Source organism: Microchirus variegatus (assembly GCF_963457635.1).
Source record: "Microchirus variegatus genome assembly, chromosome: 22".
Lineage (NCBI taxonomy): Eukaryota > Metazoa > Chordata > Actinopteri > Pleuronectiformes > Soleidae > Microchirus > Microchirus variegatus.
Genome location: NC_139823.1, coordinates 7,261,039 through 7,285,502, shown reverse-complemented (window position 1 = coordinate 7,285,502; position 24,464 = coordinate 7,261,039). Strand labels below are relative to the sequence as shown.

The 24,464-nt window shown below is 41.5% G+C and overlaps 1 protein-coding gene across 1 annotated transcript; it reads left to right on the top strand.

Moving 5' to 3' along the window:
- Positions 1-1,479: 1,479 nt before the first annotated feature.
- Positions 1,480-16,317, top strand: LOC310943077 (UPF0524 protein C3orf70 homolog B-like). The gene is made up of 2 exons (XM_083908580.1): positions 1,480-1,951; positions 13,444-16,317. Exons 1-2 carry the CDS (start codon positions 1,768-1,770, stop codon positions 14,136-14,138), a joined length of 879 nt encoding a protein of 292 aa, XP_083764706.1. The 5' UTR covers positions 1,480-1,767; the 3' UTR covers positions 14,139-16,317.
- Positions 16,318-24,464: the final 8,147 nt, after the last annotated feature.

Here is a 24,464-nt window from a genome sequence, read left to right as displayed (position 1 = left end):
GCTGCCAGCCAGTTTCAGCCCCAGACTGCCAAGCTTTCTACAGCATGAAGACTGATTTTCCAAGACCCAAAAACAGTGTTCTATGACTATGTAAACACAGAAACTACCAAAAGAAAGAGCAGATTCTCTTTTTTCATCAGACGTTATTGGCAGTGAACGGTTGTATTTGGAATTGACGTCTAAATTGTGTTTTTGATTTGAAAGCAATTCATTCATTAATTAGTTCAGCCCTACCGCTGATGGATTTTTGATACGGTATATTATGGGTAGTGTGGGTGATTATATGAGGTACTAATTTTCCAAATACCTCTAAGCTGTATTATCTAATGTACACATGTCATGTATCTAACTTCATCAAGATCTTGTGTTTGGGAGGGTTTTATTTTTGGCCGTTGCTGTTCTTCCAAGTTTCTCCACTTGCAATATATTGATGATATTGCTTCTAGTATTTTGTCTGCCACTTTTCACACTCATCTATTAATATATATATATATGTATATGTATATATATATATGTACATATGTATGTATATGTGTATGTATATATGTATATGCTCTCACACTTAATTGTCAGAAGAATTGAGCACACATGGAGTGAAAATGTATGACATATGGACCCATTGAAGCGATAATTCATTGATACGGATATGTGATTTGTTGTTTCGGTCTACAGGTGAAATTACATTCACAAGACATGCAAAATTGATGATCGTACAGATTTATCAATCATAAATGATGTTTTAATTCTATTACAGTTTGTGTGCAATATCTAAATCTGTCAAACTCGATGAGAAATGTAATGTTATTGTGTGACGCTAGTGCACAATGAAAAATAGTGTTGTGGTATTTTGCTTGTTAAATTTATTAAGGCTCTACCTCCAGATACAATAACTTGTGGAGGAGAGAGAGAGAGAGGGAGAGGTGAGGATGTTCTTCCTGTGGTGTCTGTTTTCTGCTGACTCAGCAGCTGCAGACACACAGGAGAGCTGAGACGCACGACTTTCAGCTGCCTTTTATAAAAATCAATGTTTCATTCCATGATGCTTCACGGGGAGCAGATGTCCGAGCTGCCACCTAGCGGCGAACAGCTGCAGCGGTGAACAGCTGGATTATGCTCCAGTACGGTGTATGCATAAATATAGCTTGCATCTATTACTGTTTGTTGTTTCACAACAATTGTGTGAATGTATTACCCACCAAGTACGATTTACGGATATATTTGACTGTAATTTATTACTTAAATTAATGTTTTTGCATACTAAATTAAAAAAAAAGGTGCATAAGGGAATATCTTTAGACTCCTCTGGTAATGTGTTTATTTCAGATGGTTCATGGTGAAGTTTTTAGGATGAAAGTATGTGTGCGCGCGCACAGCAGCTGGACTCCTCCCGGTATGTGTGATGAAGTTCAGTTGCGCGCCGCTGTTCCGTACGCGCGTCACCAGCGCGCAGAGGAGCTTCCCCCGACGCGAGCGAGCGAGCGGATGATGGAGAGATGTGTGGATCACGATCACGGGAGTCTGTGAATCTGAACAGCCGAATATGACACTACACTCCGCTTGTTTACGCTCCTCTTTGTGGCAGGAACGCTAAACCAACTGCTCTGGATCCGCGGATCCAGCTCCGTCTTTCGCGCCCCCGTCTTCCTCGCTGGATAAGCTTCGTGCACCGTAAAACCTCGCCTCTGTCCCTCGCGATTATGTTGTAGTTCCACTCGGGGAGAAGGGTTTGTGCGTTGTGTGCTTTGTGTTGATCCAGGAAATGTTGGCATGGCCGCTTCGAGAGCACAGAAGTGTCCGAAGAGTGAGAAGTTGGACGAGGCGCAGGCTTTGGCAAAGAGCTGCGCGGGGAGACCAGACTTCCTGCCTTGTGATGGACTCTCCATCTGCGCGACGCACAGCCATGGGAAGTGCTTCAAGCTGCACTGGTGCTGCCACTTGGGCTGGTGTCACTGTAAGTTTGGTTTACTTGCTCTAAGTGCTTCACAAACTGTTCTGACTGGTACTATAATTGGCACAAAAAAACCGCTGAATATTTGGTGCTCACCGCCATGTTAGGAACGCGGAGGCATCAGATTACTCATGGCAACACTCTAGTCTATATTTACTATTAAAAAATGTACTGTTGATTATAAAAGCCATCGTGAGACACATTAACAGAGGTTATGTGAAGACTCTCCATTAGATTTCCCAAAATCTTTTTAAAATTAATTGTGCACTCAATATGCTTTCAATATATATACGTATATGTATATATGTACATATAAATATGTATGCATATGTGTATGTATATATATATGTATGCATACTGTGTATATATTTATATATGTGTATGCATATGTTTATGTATATATATATATGTATGCATATGTGTATGTTTATATATGTGTCTATATATGTGTGTGTACATACACATACATTTCAGGTCATGGTTCATGTGTTTTTGACCCTATTCATCTGTTTACTTCTATATTTGACGACTGTGCTGTTGATGTCCAGCTGTGACTGTTACTGTTGTACAGCATCCTGTGAATTTACAAGGATAGGCCTTTAAATTACAGTCTCCAGTATTCACATCATGTGTAATACTGTAAATGCTCAAGGAAAAGATTATGTTTCTGTATACTCAGGAGTGAAAACTCAACAATAACACAACTGTCTTTGTACTTAACTCCAATAACAAAGGCACTCAGCCTTTCTTATTAGATCCTCTCCTATAATTAGCCGAGCTGAACAAGGAATCGTTTCCTTTTCAAAATTTAGAAACGGCACAATTAGCAAATCGCTATGGCTGCAATTTCAGTTATCCATTGTTTTAAGATCAATGTTCTGTGCCAATTTAAAAAAAGTGAAGGGAAAAAAAGAGACATGCTTATTGGAAACAATTAATCTTTTGTCGTCTTTGCATTATAATGTATAATAGTAGTTGATGTCATGTGACAATCCTCCATCTTGTTCCAAATCTATAACTGAAGCTCTTCTCTTAAAATGATATCACAAATCAAATCACAGTTGCAGATGTTCTGTTAGATATTGTACCTGCATTGTTCACAGATACACTGACTGAATCCTACACTGTGATAGGTTATCATGTGCGTCATGGTCGTATATCCATGTCACCTGAATCAGCAGTTTCATTTCTGCTTTTGAAAGTCTTGTGATGTTCCACATTTTTTCTGATTATCTGCAAATCCCAGGAAAAGATGATGACCGGATACAAACAAGTAAAGCACTGTCTGTGGAGCTCAAACCCTAATGTCGCTTTAATCTCCTGCGCCACAGTCACTGTTGTTCAGAATCTAAAAAAAACAAAACAAATCATACCTTCATAAGCACTCTACTTTATTTTCGGGTCAATGACATAGACGTGCTACTGGCTGCTCCCTAGGACACCGAATGTGTATTAATCCACAGCTGAAAATAGTCCCAAACTGTGCTTTATTTTATTCCTTTATGCCCGACAGTAATGCTACAAATAGCCTGAGTGCTATAGACGGTGGCATACTGTATTTATTGTTACGGTCTTTTGCAGTTGTAAATTGCAGTTTCTTGACAAATGTCAAAAAATGTCAACTCGATACTTTAAGTATACGACTATTAATTTTCCGTAAATCCGTAGTACCACAGTATCACGTCGACTGTTGAAATGACACAAATGGCACACGGCTGCCTGCAGTTCCACTTAAATATGGACTATTTTCTTTTCTTCTTCAGTATTATTTTTCGGGCCTCTCCCTTCCATTCGAACCCCCCCGTGACATTTGACGCCAACCTCGATTCCTTACAGCCGTGCTTGAACCTGACAAGATGTCCTTGTCTTTGTGTTTCCCCGTGTTTACCCCCCCGCACCATCACCGGCTGCTCTGAAAAAACCTTGGATCGCTGTTAAACACAATCACCGTCCACAGTCCGGAGCTTAGAGTGTGTGCAACTGCACGAGTCACATTGTAATCTTTGCCCATGTAATCATTGGATTTAGAGGCCGGGCGTCTGTGCAGAATGAGCCAAGTGATTCGAAATATCTGATGAACCAAAGGAAAAACGATGATGAATGCTGTCCGGTGTCTGTGATGAGCGTCTTCTCGGATTTTGTGAGCCGTGGCGCGGTGTGCTCTCAGTGTTGTGTGTTGTTTGCTCCTCGTTTCTGCTTTGAAATAATTCCTCACTGTGACTCGAAATGTGCTGCGCGATGAACACGGAGCCCTTTGTCGCCGTTATGTAATTCCAGCAAAGGAGTCAACAACCACATCACAATGGAAGCTTCTTATCACTTTGCACTGTAATTCACAGGTTCCCCCCTTTGTGTGCACCACTGTGGGAGTAAACCAGTTTAGACTGCTGAATCAGGCAGACCCAGGACACCCAGTGAGAAAAGAATTGCAGTGTGCTTCTGCATGCAATGCCCACCTGCTCTGCTCCACTCACACTCTTCTTTCTATAGAGATGTGTTATAATCCTGGGTTCACAATAGTGGCACAGGCATACCTCGTCCTTTTTCCGTTTTGAATGTTGCCTTGCAAGACTGCTTTTTTAATTACATTTTTAATAGGTTTCTGGGGGAAACAAATACAAAAGGTCACTTGGCTCAGCATTTAAATTTTCAAAACAGAAAATGATTTTTTTTCAGACCCCGTGACTCTCCCGTTTCCTGTATGCTTTTGCAAACACAGGACATTGTCAGAGTGCTGGTTTCTGCACTCGGGCGTCACACGTGAGCACCGCTGGCCCTCCGGTAATTTCAAGTTGTAGCTTTGTCGAAGCCTCTGGCAGTAAAAAAAAAAAAATGTGGAAAACTGGAACTGGATGGAGTCGGAAGCAGTTTTCCCAGCTGGTGACAGCATCAGTCCAAGCCCCTCATTAGTGGTAATTAACTATGTTTAGTGTCACCGCCAATATGTCATGTCTGATGAGGAGTTTTCACTCTGGAACCACCTGGTTTGCATGTTTTTTTTCTTCTGTCTCTTTATCCTCAACTAACTGATTACAATCACCAGGCAGAGCAATGAATCATTCATTAAGAGAATCTAACAAAGTCTAATGACTCCTGAACGCTCTCGTCAGCTCTAATTTTGTGTGCGTTGGAACTTGTACTTCTTCTCCAGTTGATACAAGAAAGTGGAATCTGTGTGTCAGACTTCCTCTGTGGTCTGGTTTGTCGCATCAAGCGGCCAAAGCTTGCGTATTTTCCTATAAAGACCTTAATTGATTCCAATTTACAGCTATGAATCTTAAAATGCTTTACCTGTAAATGACTTGAGGGGACTTTTTTCTCGATTTCTTCACGTGTAACAGCTAATTGTGATGGAAGCAAAGCAGCAAAGAAACTAAAGTTTATAAAGTTTTCTCACATTTAAAAGATTTTCTCCCTTAACCCTGTAACACGTAAGCCTCAAAATGTCCATCTGGACGCTTTGTGGCTTATTTTAATCATAAAATGTCCTATGAGTAAGTGCTTTTTCCCATTTTTACAGAATATCTTTCAATATCTGGCAGTTATTTACAATTTACTGCATGTTAAGACCATGTATTAACAATTTAAAATGAAGAAAAACAATTGAGTTATACTGTAGTGGTGCATGAACACCAGATTTTGCGTTAAATTTGAAATTTGAACGGTATAAAACATATTTAGAATAACATTTGTTTGAGGCTTTGTCTCAATGTCCAAAAACTCTACAACTCTCTCCTCTGTGGCGACAAAGACGCTGATTATGCCGGCTTCCCGCAACAGCGCGAGTAAAGTTACCGTAATTACCACACGTTAATTTTTGACGTGCAACTTCTCAGCTTTCAGAAACTTCAGCCGCCTGTGATCCGTTCGATGTTAACGGGTTAATAATGCCATACCATTATTCATGTTTGTCTAAATGGAGTCTAAAAGAAGAGGAATTTTTCTGTTAAAAAGCCTCTCGTTTGTGTGTTTTTAGTCAAGAACAAGGTCTCTTTCAGTCCAAATGGATGAATGAAAAGAGTTCAAACGGACTCTACGTAGCCTAGTTGTGGCAACAAAGACAATGAATCGCTGCAGATTTGTTGCTGTGGTAACACGCTTTACAGAGGTGGCAAACAGCCTCACCTTTCATCTGTTACTTACCCATTCATGGTGTTGATTCTACAGTATAGTGCTGCTGCCGCTCCGTTAATTACATATTCAGAGCAGCTCACTGTAGCCTCCTCCTCCATGCGTCGACAAAGAGAGCGGCAAATTTTTTACTGCAGACATTTTCTCAAGTGACTGTTGGAAAAGATCAAATAAATGGCGGCTGCTTCAGTGGAAGGGTCCGGGGATTGTTCTCGCTTGTTCACGCGTCATGACTCGCATGAATAGAACAGTGAATAAAACAATAGAGTTCCCAGCGACTCGCTGCTACAACTCAATACATCAATAAAGCATCAATACGTGACTTTGATGGCGCAATTTAAAAGCAACCTGTGTGCGGCACAGCATGTTGTGCTTACACGGTGAACTCTATAGGGGAATTTGATCATATTGTGTTATTTATGTGGTCAAACAATAGACTCAGGACTGTATGTTGTCACCATTCATTTTTTATAGCATTGTTTCCAAACGAAGTCACAGCATGCTTAAGAGTATGAAAACAATGTAAGGAAACAAGCATATACATTTAAATACATTTAAAAAAAGAGCAAGAATAATCTAAAATAGGAATGAAAAGGTTCTAGAAATTACACAGCTATGTGATGACTTAACTGATTAAAAACGAGTTAAAAAACACATTTATAAATAAACATGTTTTGTGAAGTGTGTGAAGTCCCTTCAGAGTCATAAATAATTAACTGATTAAAAAGTAAGGCACGGCAAATGTATTTCAACGAGTTATCCGAGTCAAAGAGCTTCACAGTAAATAAGTAAAGTGAAATACAGCAGCGGCTTTAAAGATATAAATAAAATCCACAATAAAACACAATAAAAACATTCAAATGGAGAGGTAAAATAAAGGGGAGTAAAATGAATTGAAATAAACTAAAAGTTGCAGCTGTGGGGATCATTTTATCTTTATTTAAATGCAGTGGCCAATAGGTTTTAATTCTAGATTTAAAAGAATGAATTGATTTTGCGGTTTTCTCTGAGTTTTATTTGGGGCATAAAAAGTGAAGGCGACTGCTCCATGTTTTGTCCTGGTCCTGAGGACACACTGCAAACCTGACTTAAACCATTCAGTGCTTTATAGACTAACAGCAATATTGTAAAGGTCCCATATTATGCAAAATCAACGTTTTAATCATTTGAATCCTTATATTTGGGACCCTGGTGGTCCGATCAGTCGGCAAAGTGTGAAAAAAAGATAACTCACTCATGTTTTTGTGGTTGTCCTTACTGCTATAATAATAATAATAACTAATCACAAGACTCAAGGTCACTGTTTTAAAGAAGAAAAACATGCATCCACATGCCACACAAAGTGCCCTTATTTTTCACTGAGCACCTGCCCCCCAAAATGTCTGTGCACACCACTGCTCCTCAGTCCAAGTACAGGCGATGAAACTCGCGATGTTGATTTCCACGCTCCTTTGGACGTCACAAGACGCTAAATTCATGGAATTGTTGTCTCGCGGAGCACTGCTTTGTCTGTAAAAGTTATATTCTTGGCTCCACAGTGCAGCACAGAGTTCTACACAAACTTCCAGCCTCAGAGGATTTATCTGTCCAGTGGATACATGTTATATATGACTGCAATGTGTCTGTTAGAGCCTGCAAATGATCACTTTTCCAAATGCTAACAGCTGTTAGCTCCCAGTAGCCTCTGTGGCTAATGTAGTTTCCTGTCCCTTAAGTTTCGTTTTTACTGGGTACAAGGACCTAAAGAGATACTACTAAACAGAGTGTTCTGAACAGGGCTGTTTTGTCAGGGTGATTGAACTGCTGTGGTGCTTCATTCTCATGGTATTTTGACCAAAGCATGTCACAGACATGTTCATTAGGACACCAGGGAACTAGGTTAACTTGGAGAAATAGGGTATAATATGGGACCTTTAAAATCAATCATTTGGTACAAAATACTGTCCTGGCCTCTAAGGCGGAGCCACATTAAACAGTGTTTGTTGTGGAAAAAACAACCCAGAGAGAGAAGAGAGTTGCATTTTTTCACAATGGCGACACACTAAACACTGGATTCCAAAACTGGCTGTAAGTCAGGAACAGCCTCTCCCTCACAGGAAAACAGGAAACAGGAAAGTAGTTCCACATGATGCTTCCGCATCGGAACCCGTCCCTCTTTTCTGTTGAAACCTGAAACTTGCTGTGTTGTTATTCCAGCTGCAGCCAAAGTGCAGTTATGAAGAATGAAAACAACGTTGAGATGATTCAGTTTGTCAACATGCTTCTTTGAACTGATGTGCTGCATTTTAAGCACCAGTATGGGGGAATACGATGAAGTATGGCACATGTGTGTGGATAGTGGGAGACAGCTGGTATTGTTCAGTAGGTGCCTGGTTGCAGGTGAACGTTTGCAAAACATCAACAAAAAAGAGATTTCAGATTCCTGCTGAGGTGACGTCACGACCGCAGTCACCTCATGAAAACAGCTGGTGACAGAAAAAGCAGAGGGCTTCGTTAATGACTCCAAAGGCAGTCATGCTCTGAGCGTGCTCCCCCCCCCCCCCCCCTCTCAGCTGCAGTCTGAGGAGGTTGAGTGGAGCTGGAATTTGGATGGAGTGATGTTGAAGCTCTGTGAACAAGAGTGAGACAGTGATGGGCTACATGATGCATTATTCAGAGACGCTATACGCTCTCCAGTATGAAAACAGGCTGCACAGTTGTCGGCCAACCTCGGGGGCCCGTGGAGAGAGGAGAGGGGGCCTCGCAAGCTGGAGAAGGGTGGAAAGCAGCAGAGTGTGGGAGTTCCTTATTCCTCCTCCACTGTACTTTGCTCCCCCAGAGAGCAATCTGTATCTTCACAGTGAGCGAGCTGCCTGTTCCACCGCTCTCTCATTAACCTCTTGCACCTTTCGGTTTTCACTATAAATCTCTTTAAAAAAAAAAAAAAAAAACGTATTACGGCTTCGCTATCTCCCGCGTTTCAACTTAAGTAATTAATCCCACATTTCCTCGACAACGTTCTCTGCAGCTTCCCAAATGAAGTTTGTTAACTGTGAAGCAGGAGGAGGGAGTCGGCTGCTGCAGAAATGATGAATTCATAATGACCTCTCTGCTGACGAGAATAGCTGTTGTTCCCTCCTGTTTTGCATTGCCGTTAGTTATCGATCTCCTACACTTCCTCGGTGAAAGTGTTTTATTTCATGTCGCCAGCGATGAAAGGCGAGCATTAATCCACGCACTCCATGTGCAACATTTATTTGACTGTGTGCTGTTGTGGTCTGTTGAGGCTGCAGTCACTGGAAAGCGTCGTCTGTCTGTCTCAGACTCATTATTTGATTTTGTAGCACTGACTCAAAATGCTGACATTTTTTCCACCGAGGCTTCATTTCATTTTTCATTCTGCCAATTATCGCAGCGTAAAATCAACTTGAAATATCTGGATGATGTCATGCTTTTCCGTTTTTTGGTCCAATTATTTCTAGGAACAAGAAAACACGCTGCCAGACAGAAATGGTAGACATGTTACGAGAGGGCTTAACGGCACAAATAACTTTCTTACTGCCTTCTATAGATGACTAGTCTAGTTTATATTGATACATTCCCATCCACACACTCACACATCCACACCGACCTTCTAGAGCTATAAATAATCAACCTCTTCCAAATGTGTTGACTAACATGAGTTTTGACATTTTATGCCGCTGGATAAACAGCTTTTTTTTTAAAAATCCGACTCCTTCTATCTCTCCATTTTCTATCCATTAACGTTGAATGTATTTCCTTCATCTTAAAAGAAATGTTCATTTATGTATTTTCAAACCCTGCCTCATTAACATTAGTCTTCACCCGCTAACTAGCAGTGCTTTTGTGTGTTACCACCTCCAGCTGTTGATCAGAGGAATCGTGTGAACCTGCTGGCAATAAATTAAATCTCCGTGCCTGCTTATGCATGAGCATGATGCAAAACAAGGCGGGGAGCTTCTTGTGGAAATATCGCTCCGTTTAGAGCAAGGAGTCAGAATATTGTGTCTAATCCATCTATGTGAAGTATCGAATTACTAGCAGATTAGTGCGCGAATGGAATAAATGGTATTTGTAACGCTGCATTTGCTATCGAGAGGCGGCAGCAGTGTGTATTAGAGATCATAAAGATGTGCTTTGCTTCACTTTTTTTTTTTCTCCCCAGACTAATAGAGATTAAAGTCACACATAATGCAGCCTCTGGGATTTGGAGAAACTAATATTTCAGACCAACTCATCCTGCATTCTGCAATCATCGTTTCAATCTACAGACAGTGCTGTGTTTCGTCTGTGAGGCCGACCAGGACAGCGAGTGTTCGCTCGGTGTTAGGCCCATATGTCTATTTTTCTCTTTCATTGTCTGCTAAGGCATCTGTCCGTCCCCTGACTATTGCTCGCTCGTCATATTTGAATCTCCAGATGGATGAATGCAATTAGACGTAATATGCTAAAATAAAAGAATAAACGTCAACACATTGTCCTCTAAAGCATTACTTGCTCATGTGTCTGCCTCTATCCTGTCTCGGCCTGAGTGCTTTTGTCTCCATCCCAAACACGGACCATTGAGTTTCTCTCATTAAAGTGAGGACGGCAACTATTTCTCCTTTTGTCACTATCCCATAATAACGTGGGTTTTCTCCCACAGTCCAAAAACATGCAATAAGGGGATTATGTAAATTGGACTCTCTAAATTGACCGTATGGGATTGGATGGTTGTTGTCTCGTCCTGTCAGCTGATATTGGATAAAGCGGTAGAAAATGGATGGATGGATGATAATAATAATGCATTTTATTTATAAGAGCCTTTTGAACACTCAAGGACACTTTACAGCAGGGGTGTCAAATTCATTTTCACTGAGGGCCACATCAGCATAATGGTTACCTTCAAAGGGCCAGATGTAACTGTCATACAGAATATTTGTAACCAAAGATAATTTAAAATAAAGGTAACTACTCTGTAACATATTGCTAAATAACTGTCTGTATCTATTACATATTCAATTTCACTCGTCGTATGATGCATATACCATGATACACTGTGATCTAGTGGCGGTGTCGTCACTTTGCGGGTAACCCGATCGCCATGCATTGTGGGAAATGTAGTTTATGGCAGCATAGACCTATTTTAACACAGATTTTTAAGACCAATTAATCACTCGCGGGCCACATAAAATGATGTGGCCCGCTGGGCCTTGAGTTTGACATGTGCTTTACAGAGACAAAACAGTAAAACAACAAGAGGACAGGACGACACAGTAGACAGGAAATGGAATAGTGAAATTACAGAGAGAAAGCTATTTTGCACAGGTGGGTTTTGAGATTTGAAGAGGGGGAGAGAGTCAGAGTTCCAGATGTCTGGTTTTGTGTTAACAATGTTTACAAAATGTACAAATTTGAGTTGGACAACACGTTTTTTTGTAGTAGCCCATGGCTGTTCAAAAATAATAAATATATATTTTTTTTACTTTTAATGCTGGGAAAAAAAAAATGTTGCATCAGTATTACATATTCAACATTTACATTGTAACCTTGGAAACCTGAGTCGGATTGAATGGTTTCTCCCAGCCAGTGGAAAAATAAGCCAGGGACGCCAGAGTGAGAGGAAGTGATGCGTAGGCCTGTCATCTTGTGTAGTTTCCCCTCTCTCTGGGGAGCCACTTAAACACACATCTGAACCTGACAGCAGTTTTTAGGGAAGGAGGCAAGCGGTGGGTTTCAAACTATGGTTTGGGAGCAGTCATTTACTCGCCACCAACGCACGCGTTAAAATCAAATCATTTAATTCCCACAGCCCACATTCATAGTTGCAGCAACAGCTTCTGTCCTTAGACCTTAGGTGAGGAGCAGGTTGTCAAAAGCTGGAAGGTTTGGCCATTTTTTCTGGGCATTTCTCTAGATCGATTGCATTTATTGGAGGCGACATCACAGAGATGGAAACATTGTTTTCTTACATTTTTGTTGCTAATGTTTGTTTGTTGTGGTGGTGCAGGGGAAATGTTCCATTTTGTTCCATTCCTGTTTGGCTGTAATTCATGTTTGAAATGAGTCCTGCAGCGTTTTTTTTTTAAAAGAGAAAACAAAAGATTGACGCACTGCACTGTGTGTCCTGATGTGATTGGTTATTACAAATATGTTCACAGCCCGCTAGGTTTGGCATCTTCAGACAGAAACTGTCCTTGGCTGAGATTATTATCCACTACCGATGCTACTTTCTGTTAACGCTGCTATCACCCAAGAGCCAAGCGGGGTTTTAATACGAAGGAGGTTCCTGTTATAAATGGTATCGCCCTGTTGTTTGTTGGAGCAGGTTGTCCACAGTGGCTTTTTTTTTTTTGCTGAAAAAGCTACTTGCTAAAGAAAATAAGCAGATGAGTTATGGACCAGAAAATCAAATCAATAAACTGAAAGATTCTCAAATGCTCTTGAGTACTGGAGGGAACTGCAGCGTCAGATGATATTTTTTATTGCTTCGAAAGCTTATATTACGAGAAGTAGCACTTTTCATATACAAGCAGGCATTTGATCCATTGTTAATACGAGAGAATTTAAAAGGAAGGGTTTATTGGCAGAAATGTTATATACTACTACTATAATAGTTTGGTAGCGTTTCAGGCCTTGATTTACGGAGGCCGCTATCTTGAGCCAACATATTTCTACAGCGAACTTCATAATTTGAAGTGGAAGCTTACTATAAACGTGGTGAATGGCTTCACCCACATGAACTCAACACATAAACCAAAGAGGAAGAGAGAGGAAACAGCAGAGATAAAGCTGCCAGTGTTTTAATCCTTTCTGGTTTGTTAGTCTACCATCATTTCGTATTTTGTTATTATTAATTTTTTTGTTGCACTTGTTAGAAGTCACTCATTCTTACACATTGGTCACTATAAGGTCATTTCAAATCAAATTTGTATTTATATAGCCCACAATCACAAAACACAGTTTGTCTCACGGGGCTCCACAGGGTTGGTAACATCCTCTGTCCTTAGACCCTCGACCAGGGTAAGGAAAAACTACCAGAAAAAACCCTTATAACAGGGCAAAAGAAAGAGGTAGAAACCACAAAGAGATGGACAGATGTGCAGTAGATGTTACCCAAAACATCCATCCATCCATCATCTACCGCTTTATCCTCCACCGGAAGGTCACGGGGGGTGCTGTGCCTATCTCAGCTGACATTGGGCGATAGGCGGGGTACACCCTGGACAGCGTGCTAACCACTATACCAACCGTGGGCCCTACCCAAAACATACAATACACAATCCAAAAAAATAGAGAGTAAAAAGTCATACTGTATGTGCGATTCTCTGCACTATTCATGACGTACAAAACATTAAAAAGGACTTTCTTTGTTTTCCTCGTAGGTAAATACGTGTACCAGCCCATGACGAACGTGTGCAAGCTCCCGAGCACCACTGTGCCACCTGCAGGCTCGGAGTACAATAACACCATCGACCTGTCCATCTCTCTGGCCGAGCGCTTCCTGAAGCTTGCCCCCTGCTTCCAGTCGCCGCCTCACTTGGAGTCGCCGAAATACTGTGTCATCGCTGACCTGTTTGTGGACGACTACATTGTCAAGCGCATCAGCGGCAAGATGTGCTACGTGCAGCGGCCCCCGCCTCCCTTACCAGAACCGCCTCGCGCTCCCACCCCGAGCCCACCTGCTCCGGCCACGTCTCGGAACCCCCATAATCCCCCTCAATCTTGGCAACCGGTCAAACCGGCGCTGCCAACCCGACACACAACTGCCCCTGCTCCTGTGCAGCCTGTCAAGCAAGTGCACAGTGAACACAAACACCCGTCCCCTGTGGATAAAATCAAAGGCCCCAAAATGGACCACTGCTTCTCTCCGTCCAGCTCAGAAGACTCTGGCATCAACGCGCTCGGTCTGCACTACTTAGAGTCCTGCGAGGAGGAGACTGAGGAGGAGGATGACGACGAGTTGAGCTCAGATGGAAACTCCAGCCCCAGCAGCCTCTGGGACCAAGATGAGTGCTCCGTGCTGTCTCCCTCCAAGTCCATGATAGAGATCATTGAAAAGATCGAAACAACTGTGTAACTGTCGTCATATCAACATGGTCACTTACTGTCCAGAGTTTTCATTTACACGGACCACGGTCTCTAATGTTTTTGGATTTGAATTCTGTTTTCCCGCAGGTGGTGGAGGACTGTTTACGTCTGCACTCTCACGCAGCCTCTGCTCTGTCCACATATCCTGCATGGAGTGAATATTTACAACTTATTACATTGAAGCAGGGCACATGGAGAGCACAAGCATATGAAGCACACATAGTGGCCCAAATTGACCTCACTCGCATGGTTGTTACACAGTGAAAAATCAGAAAATGCAAAAGAATCTATAATGAGTGTGAGCTAAGTTCAGAGGAAACGGCGTGAAGCGCTTCTGAAATTCCCCTTAAAGGCACTTATTGTGGAGCTAAATTATAGGCGAACAGAGGAATTAGGAGCAGGTTTCATGATGATAATCAGCAGTTATGTCACTTTTAGGCAACGTGGCAATCAGACTGTACTCTGATTCAACATTCAAGTGCACCATTTCTTGTTCTCTGGTGAGCGGCTCCACCCACACATTAGTAATTCTGACAGTTCAGTATAATCACCACAAGGACAGCTACCTCTCATCGGCCCAAAGCACATCAACCTTTTAACCTGTTAATTACTGAACTCCGAGCTGCTGTGAAGAGTCTGCATTTATCACGTTAATATGGAGGAAAAAAAAAAAAAAAAAGTAGTGTGCCTGCACTTTAGTGACACCAACACGAGGAGTAGTTAGTTAGGACAGTGTTTGACAATCAACGATTACACAGAAGCACATTCCTATATAATGTACCTGCCACTGAGGACCAGATCAACCATTATTGATCTGACTGAGTTCAACTGGACTGGAGTGCCGTTCAATGTTAAATGGAGCGTTAAGCAAAACATGACTTTTTATTGACCTCTATTAGCAGCCAGGAAACTAATTAACATGGACGCGTCTCCCTGGCGACAGCGACAGTAACAACATGAAGAGACGAGTAAAACACCCATAAAAGAGGGACTATATTGAATATTTACATATAAACTTTTTAAATGATATAACTGCGTTATTTGCTTTTTGGGGCTTGAGTGGTTAAACGATAGCGGCTTAAAGGGTTGTTCTGGGAAGTGTTTCGACTAGGTTAGACTTATGCTGTGTTTCCACGACATGGTCCTAGCTCGCCTCGCCTCAAATCACCTCTATACACGGTTTAGGTTGTGTTTCCATTCCAATATAGTACCTCGTCGACATGGGTGGAATCATCGCAGCACGGCTGCATGAAACTGCCATGGCTTCGTTTTACACACAAATTAGTGACAAGTGACATGGAAAGCAGTTGTTTTCCATGTACTGAATCACGAATCAGTTAATTAAAAAGATTTGTTCAGTACTTCCTGCGTGACCGGAGCACAGACTCCGTCTGACGAACACGCGATCTCAGGATTTCAGCAGTGCTGTCGCTAAATACACCAGACTCCACTGAGATTTTAGACATTTCCTTGCTAATTGTTGTAGATTAACCCACGTTTTTACGTCGTTTTAACCGATCTACAGTTCTGGCATTGTTTGCTTTGATTCTTGTGTCGGACATCTTGCTCATGCCTCGTCCTCTGAAGGCACTCTGACCAATCAGTGGCCGGCAGTCTGACGACATAGCGCATCGTACCAGGTACTATTGCTAATGGAAAAGCAAAATAACCGTGCCGTGCTGAGGCGAGGCGAGGCGGCACACGCTAGTGGAAAAGGGGCTTTAATGTCACAGTTATTGTGCTGGGAAATTCACACCTTTACAAGAAGATAACAGTAGGTATGGAATAGGATGTTCTAGGTGTTTTGATGTTGTGATGGACATAATGTTATACGCTCAAATATCAAAATTAGTGAGCCAGCCCACGATTAGTGAGTTAGTCAAATGAAGGTGGGCTGGCTCTTCTTTGTTTTTATTTTTTACTCCGTGTTTAATAAAGACTTATTTCCTGCAGAGATCATATCAGAGTCACTATGAAGTTCACAGACATGTATTGCTACAATGCTATAAGCACTAGATGTAACGAGAAAGATTTTTTTGCATGACTGCGTTCAGTCCCTCATTATATACGTATATATAAAAATCTGTTTGAACAAGTCTGTGTTCAAAGAGCACAAATCCTGTATCTGCTAAAAATCCACTCCAAATGTTTGACATTCAGGGACAGCACATGGCGTTACAATGAAAATCAGTCTCTCCTGATGCAGTTAAATATGTCTTATGTTCCTATTATTGTGATATTATTTTCATATGAATAAATCCTAATGAAACTCCGTTTTGAAATGTGTGGACGTTTTCTACAACTAACTCGTCTTCCCTCCGCTGATTCACAGATGACTAATACTCCACAGAGATTTGGTGAAGCAAAGTGAAATGACACTAAAAAACGAATCATTACAGCCGCTGTTGTTGCTTATGTCCTTTTATTTTCCATTCGTATGTGTCTTTAACAGCTGTGGCCAGAGGCGTTGTGTTTTTGGGTTGTCCGTTCATCCCAGAGCATGATTCCTCAGGAGTTTTTTTTTGTAGCCTCTTAAATATCAAAGCAATTTTTGTCAACAAACGTCATGTTATATGAGTCTGGAAAAAGAAAATAGACTGAGAAATGTCTGCAGGGAACTGTCACCTCCTTTGTAACCTTGACTCTGCTGCACAGGCTCAGAATAATCAGGTTTTTATCAGGAAAAAGTGGGAATGACGGAGCATTATAGGATGACCTATACTTTTATTTATTATTGCATACACACTTAAAGAAACAATAAATAAATTAAACATAGGTTGCAGTCACGCAGTCGCACCTTTGGCTCTGATTGACTTATTGATTCACACTGACGACAGGTAAACTTCCCTGAGTCTTCTCCGCTCCCCGGGACAGAGACTCCCTGGAGTCTTCAGGTTCTTCTCCCGCTCTTCTGTCTCGAGCAGCTAGTTTTCTTAAGAGATCAGACAAATGCCTTCCTCACCTTGACATGCAGCGCAGATTGATTTCCCCCCTCGCTGCTACTTTTCTCCTGCGTTGTGTCTATCGATTATTTGTGCCCCGACAGTGTGAAGAGAAAATCCAAGGAGGGGATGAAATGCCAATCAGTTTATATATAAACAGCTAATTCTGCTTGGTGATAAAGAGGCGAGAGGAGAGAAGAGAAGAAGAAGAAGAGATTTTCAAAAGTACGTTTAATATTCATATTTCAGAAATGTACAATATTCAGGTTTTGGGCAGGGTTTTATGTTCTGTGACGGGGAGGGAGGATATTTGTTAATTTCCAATTTTCTCCGTTTTTTTCTTTCTTTTCAGAAGAGAAGAGGAAGTGTGCTGGAGGTTGTGCAGACACGGGCACACGGAAGGAAGCTCAATTAAAAGAATGATGATGCAAGCACATGTAAAATCTTTGGATGGACTCTGTGTGTGTGTGTATGTGTGTGTCTGTGTGTGTGGATGTGTGTGTGGGTGTGTGTGTGTGTGTGTGCGTGTGCACAGCTGCAAGTATTTCATTTTTTAATAATCTTTTTTTTTTCGATGCTACAGACAGATTTCATGAAAAGATAGTGTGACTGTTAATACCTTGCATGGTCGTTTAGTTGGCAGTCACCTTGAGCAGTGTAGATCTCTCTCTCTCACACACACACACACACACACACACACACACACACACACACACACACACACACACACACACACACACACACACACACACACACACACACACACACACACACACACACACACACACACACACACACACACACACACACACACACACATTCAAACGAAGCATTAATCCTAACCTTATCCTTAACCACAATTCAAATCTTAGCCATAAACTTAACCCGTTCCTTCCAAATCCGTGTGTCGGACATCACTGAGGACTACTGGTCCTGACAAGGTCAGTGTTTATGCCAGAAAATGTCCTAACGCGGTAACAAATACAATTGCGGAAACTCACTCCAAATCCAAAATGATTATACGACAGCCTCACAAGCACAGCACAAGTCACACAGGCTGCGGAGAAAGAGATGTTTTCATCTTCATTTGTGTTTCTTTTAACGTGTGCACATACACATTTACCTTCTGAGGACGTCTTCCTTTTAATTCCACACAAATGTATTTCCTCTCCAGAGGCAAATTATTAGACGAGTAAAGCCGCAGGAGTTTTTAGGAGACAAAAATAAAAACACAAATTCACGAGAAGCAGCAGGAGAAATTGCATCATTCACAGACTTGTCTCTCAAATATTAAGTGTTCTCCATCTTCAGGCTCCAGTGCAAATGTTCTGCCTTTTTTGCTCTGTAAATGATTTGTTTGTTTGTTTTTAAACAACAAGACTTTTGACAATCCTCTTCAGGTTTTTAGAGAGCATGGGCTACGCTGAAGTATTTTTTATAGTTTCGTATCCATGTGGTCGTGTTTTCCCATTTTGCCTCATTAGGCTCCACAGTGCACACAGTGATACTGCAAATAACACAAGCCAGTGATAGTGATTCATGACTAACATGAGTAATTGTGTCGTGTGGGTACTTGCCATTTATCAGGCCGTTTTTATCAGCACTTATATACACTTAAATATAATGGCCTGTGTTAAAATGGCAAAACAGACTAAAACACTATAATTCCTTTTTGAAATCCTCTTCACATCCCAAAATGCATGTGACCTCTGTACCAATCAATTCATTCATGTCTGACCCGTCTGTGCTCCTGCAGCAGCAGCTTCAGAAGTGTAGCTTGTTATTGTCGGCTTTTTCCAGACTTACAAACCCTATAGTTTCAAATCCATAGAACCTGATTTAAATCTCTTTGTCGTGTGGCACTGGATGCATCAATTAAGCCATAAGAGACATGGCACCTCATCATAATTTATGTCGTAAAAAAGGTAGAATAAGATGTTAATACGTGCTTAATGATTACTAATAAAGGGCTAGTATGCTACTGGCATTGTTACACATGTTCTGCTGTTTAGCCACAGGCAAAATATGTTGTTCAGTCACGAGTAAAATCATTCAATGTGCAGTGGTTTTTCCACTTTCGATGCTTATAATATATTATATATAATACATTGAATGCATTTGTGGAACAAGCTGATGAGTATCTTCTTCAAATAGTGTACGATACCTTTAGGCCAGGTTGAATAAGATAGAGTTTCTATTTTAACTTCAAAATTGTGGGAGACCTGAATTCTCAGGCGTTAATGTATTCATAATGCCAATGTTCACATCAAAGAAATCCATATCTGCTCCCTGCAGGGAATCAGCGCTGTATCGCGGCTATAGCTTCCTCGTATAGCCGCTCTCCAATCCGAATCACTCTGAGACGAACTTCAGCAGCAGCAATGCCTTTCGATGGAGCATATAAATATCCACTTTACAGCATACTATGCGTTTGATTGGCCTGATGCAGGTGATGCGCGCGGTAAAAAGGGGGAACTGGCAGGTTTCGCGGCTAAACAATCAGACACATGGCTCCTCGCTGGCTTCCCTCGATGGGTGATAGGTTTCTGATAAACTGTAAAAATGCAAGTGTGTCACCTGGAGTGCACCTCCGCACTCAGCGCCTGTAAAATATTCATTACTTTTTCTCTGTCACTGTCTGCCCTCGTGTTTGAGATGAATTTGGAGCACTTTTTCCTTTTAGACACAGAGTGAGCACGACTTCCTGCCAGCACACTCCACTCAATTTTAAGTCTTGATAGCACTGCACTGTGCTGCGTGTTTATCCCACGGAAATAACTCAGATTGGTATACCTTAATGTGATTAGCTGGCTTTCTTGCGTTGGATTAGTCTGTATTAGCTGAAGGATTCTTTAGTTGCAGGAAAATACCAGTAAAGAAAGGATCACATAAAACCGCACATAACCTTTTCAACACCCCCTGAATGTTTAAAACACCAGATTTTCCACTTCTCACTTATGCATGGGCTCGATGGAAAGGATCACTCACAATGAGCCTGAATGAAATTAGATATTATTTTCACACTGTTTCTCAGTTGATCTATTGTCTTTTCCTCTGTGCACTCTGTGCACCCTTGTGAAAGTCTGGATCCATCTTCATCACATATAAGAGTCAGAGGATGTCAGGGATGCTCAGCTTGCTCCAAGTGTCTGCTTTTATGTTTGTAAACCTCTCTCCTTAAAAATATGATTTCTGTCTCTTTTCATTTTTAAAAGCAGGACAAATGGAACATCAACGTCCGGGCAGATGCGTTTGTTTTCTACGGTTTGTACAAAAACAAGTTTAGTCTTGTTTGCTAAATACTGAATCTTTGCTTCCAGGACTCCTGTGTTGCTACTTAACCATCCAACACATGTGTACTGCTTATCCTGTGAGAGTCACATGTGTAGACTGAGCCAGGCTTAGCTGACACAGGATAAACCCAACCTGTCATACATACAGAGAAGGTACACTACCGTTCAAAAGTTTGGGGTCACCTATGCAATTTTTTTTGGTGTCACACTTTTATTCCTCAAAAGAGTTGCAAAATGAATAGAAAATATAGTCAAGACATTGACAAGATTAGAAATAATGATTTTTATTCACAATAATAATTTTGCCCTTTTGTCAAAGAACCAGCAAAACTGTTCTCAGCTGTGCTAACATCATTGCACAAGGGTTTCCAAGGGTTTTCTAATCATCCAATAGCCTTCTAACGTGATTAGCAAACACAATGTACCATTAGAACACTGGAAATGGGCCTCTATACACCTATGTACATATTCCATTAAAAACCAGACATTTGCAGCTAGAATAGTCGTTTACCACATTAACAATGTATAGAGTGTGGTTCTGATTCATTTAATGTTACATTCATTGAAAAAAGTGCATTTCCTTCAAAAATAAGGGCATTTCTAGGTGACCCCAAACTTTTGAACGGTAGTGTCCAGTGGGGATTTACAATGACTTGACCTAATAAAGTACAAGTTACAATTCTAAATCATGCCATGCACTCACACCAAGAACCTAAATCAGACTACGATAGCACTGCAGAAAAAAAAAAATACAGATGTGTCATTAAGCATTAAGAGGCTGCCACATCATTAAACTCCACATTCACAAGATGTAACATGCCTCTGCTCTCTCATATCACTTTGGACAGATGTGACTGTCATCTGCCAGAGTATTTCATAATGCTGCCTGCCTCTCAAAAAATTGGATTGTTCTCCTCTGTTTAATACTTTACAAAGGGTTGCCCAAAAATAGAGGTAGAGAACTGGGACAGCACTGGACCCAGATTGCTTGGAGCAGATATGAGTGAAAGTATATGGGACATGCACTCTCTCGGTGTAAATGCCTGCTGTCTATCAAGCATGGATAAATATTGGTTTGGGGGCAAATGTTGCATTAAGAAGTTTTAGCCATTATGCTACACTGAGTCAAGCTCCATTAATGGTGTTGCAAAGATCTTGAAGAGAAATGTCCTCAAAAACACAGCATGGTCCAAGGCAATGAAGGACTTTAGACTCTTTGTATTTTCCTGATACGGAGTTTCTAAAATATCACTGTGTTTAGAGTTCCACCTAACAGCACACGGTAATTGCTTGTTTCACAGGTGATTGCTGTTGTTATTTCAATCACGGCTCTATCAGGCTATTCTTGGGCCTTCTGTTTATTTTCATTTTGGACGGCTAAAGTGACAGCACACCCACGGCAGACTCTGAATAGCATATAAATGGAGGAAATTGCCCCCCTGCAACACTGCAACACGCAGAGACAGTGTGGAAGAGGAATGAAGGTTGTTTTGCTCTCAATAGCAAAAGAATAGAATTTGCTACGATCATTAAAAAGCATTTGTTAAAAAAAATAAATACATGGATCATTTAAAACAAAGCAAACACAAGCGAGTCGGGAACATTCACCCTGTGTAACCACATGCACCACAACACAATGTGTTCATGAGCACATTATTTACAAAAAAAATATGCCACACAATATCCACAGTTTCCACTCACAACACATACACATGTCCACATATAGCTGCAGCTCTGCCGAACGCTCCAAACAACAAGACAGTTAAGGGAGAGCGATAGGAAAGAATCTGCACAACAACAACAACAGCAACAGCGACTCTGCTCTGTGAAATCAGACAGACTCATTTGTGTGTGTGTGTGGCAGAGAGGAAAGAGTGGGTGAGGAATGTCCCACAGACACATCTGATGAAGCAGTGTGTGTAAATGGACCTGCTTGCTGGACCAGATGAGGACCAGCAGATGGTTTTTCCACCACCTAAATGTTGTGTTTTGCTGTAATACAACCCCTTCCCTGCAAAAAGAACTCTGCCTGTAACATCACATAACCCCCCTGCTATGGCCCCATTTTCATCGCCTCCACTAACGCTATTACCATGTAAATGACAGCTGCGCCCTTTCGCCCATGGGTGCCAATATTGGCTGCAGCAGGCCACCATTTCCTCGGCGCATTGATGCCATTTCCATTGTTGTGGGAATGTGTGGGGGTGGCTGTCGCATGTTGTGAGGTCAGCTTGACTTGAGTTGAGTTATGGTTTGAATATCAGAGATTCAAAAACCTTGTTTGACCGATGCAGAGGCGGCGGCAGAAAACTGAGGAGCTGCTTCCTCAAGGACACAGTTTTTGTGTCAGGTGAACAGGAATAAAGATTGTCTTCTTGCGATGTTTAATGTAAAGTGGGACTAAATAGAAACATTCAACCAAGTCTGGAGGACGATGTTTCTATAGTGCAGACAATTCCATTTGCTTTTCAAGCAATTTCTTTAGCACAAACACTATGCAGTATTTCAGCCAGGTTGAAGAGCAGCTTAACGGCTGTGGAGCCTCCAGTCATACGTACATATTCAACATACAATCATTCTGCATGCAGTCATTTTTGATTTCACCACGTTTAACACTAACTGCTAATTTGTCTTCACTTCCCACTTCACTTCCTGATTCTCTTGCTCTTATGGTAACATCATTTCTGTGCAGCACGTTTGAGGGCTTGTGGAGCAGTTACAATAAATGATATTGATTGCTGAGTATTAGGCTTAGTTTAGTCAAATGCTGCAAATGCTCTGTGAACCAAAGCAAACAGGCATTCATGCAGTACCAAAGAGTGATGATCTGCTTTTGTCAGCCAGTACTTAAACACATTAACACGAGGGCTGAAAAGAAGCCACAATATACATTTACTCTTTCTAATATGAAAGCCAAAATTACATTTTATTCTCATTCTCTTGCGTCATGATTTATTTGACCAAACTGCTCTGGTGGCTCTCATCCTGACACACCCTGCCTGCCTGTCTTCACTTAAATGTCCTGCATGTGCATCATACAGTTTGTAATTGCCACTTTTGTACAAGTCAGGTAATAAACACACAGCATGCAGTATGTGTTGTATTTGCTGGTGGCCATAGCACACTGTACTGTACTCACCTGCAAGAACCTTCACCGTACTTCTGCTATTATTTGTTAGGTTTGCAGCTTACAAAGAGGTTTCCTTGGCTCAGCGCTCTTTCACAACACTCACATACTTCTTCCTTGCAACTATGTAGAGGGACATTGAGTCGAGCGGTTTAGGTAACTGGGAGATATACAATACCATACGTTTTGCTCAGCAAGTGCCTCAGTCCTTCACTGCTCTGAGATTTATGTGTCTTCCCTAAATTATTTAAGAGACAGCCGTCAACTGCGAGGAAACCCATCAGACTCTCTTCTGTGTCCCATGAGCCCAAGAAGAGGCAAGGCAAGAAGGCAGAAGGGTAGCTGGGGCAGAACTGCCGGAAATAGCATGGCAGAGAAAATCTGGCCGCAGAGTGGCTTTGTTTACACGGCTGGTATCTGGTTCAGACATCTGTGCTTCAAATGGAGCCGGTGATGGCGGAATAGTAGAGACAAGGTCTCCGAGCAGATGTGCTAATATAGAAACAAAGGTTTCTCTCGCTCTCTCCCTCTCTCAGATGGCTCAGGAGCACAGAGGACAGATGTGCGGCCAAAGAACATTTCAGAGAGGTGAGCACAGCAGGGGCCATTGTTTCAAACTCTGTCACCTCTGTGGCTGCACGGTGCTCACACACTCACACTTTCTCTGTGTAAAGTGCCAGTTCATCATTTTTCTCACCCTCAGGCATGACCAATCAACCCAGAGAGGAATGATTGATGATCATGAAGTCTGGTCTCTCCTGCTCCCAGCACCTTAACCGTTGTAATCCATCTGTTATACTGCAAATCCATGTGTACAGAACTTTATAGTCTATCTTTTTCTCTTTAGAACCCATAGGAAATAGCACAGCACATGGAGTATATCTGAACTTTAAAGGGGCTCTATCTATCTATCTATCTATCTATCTATCTATCTATCTATCTATCTATCTATC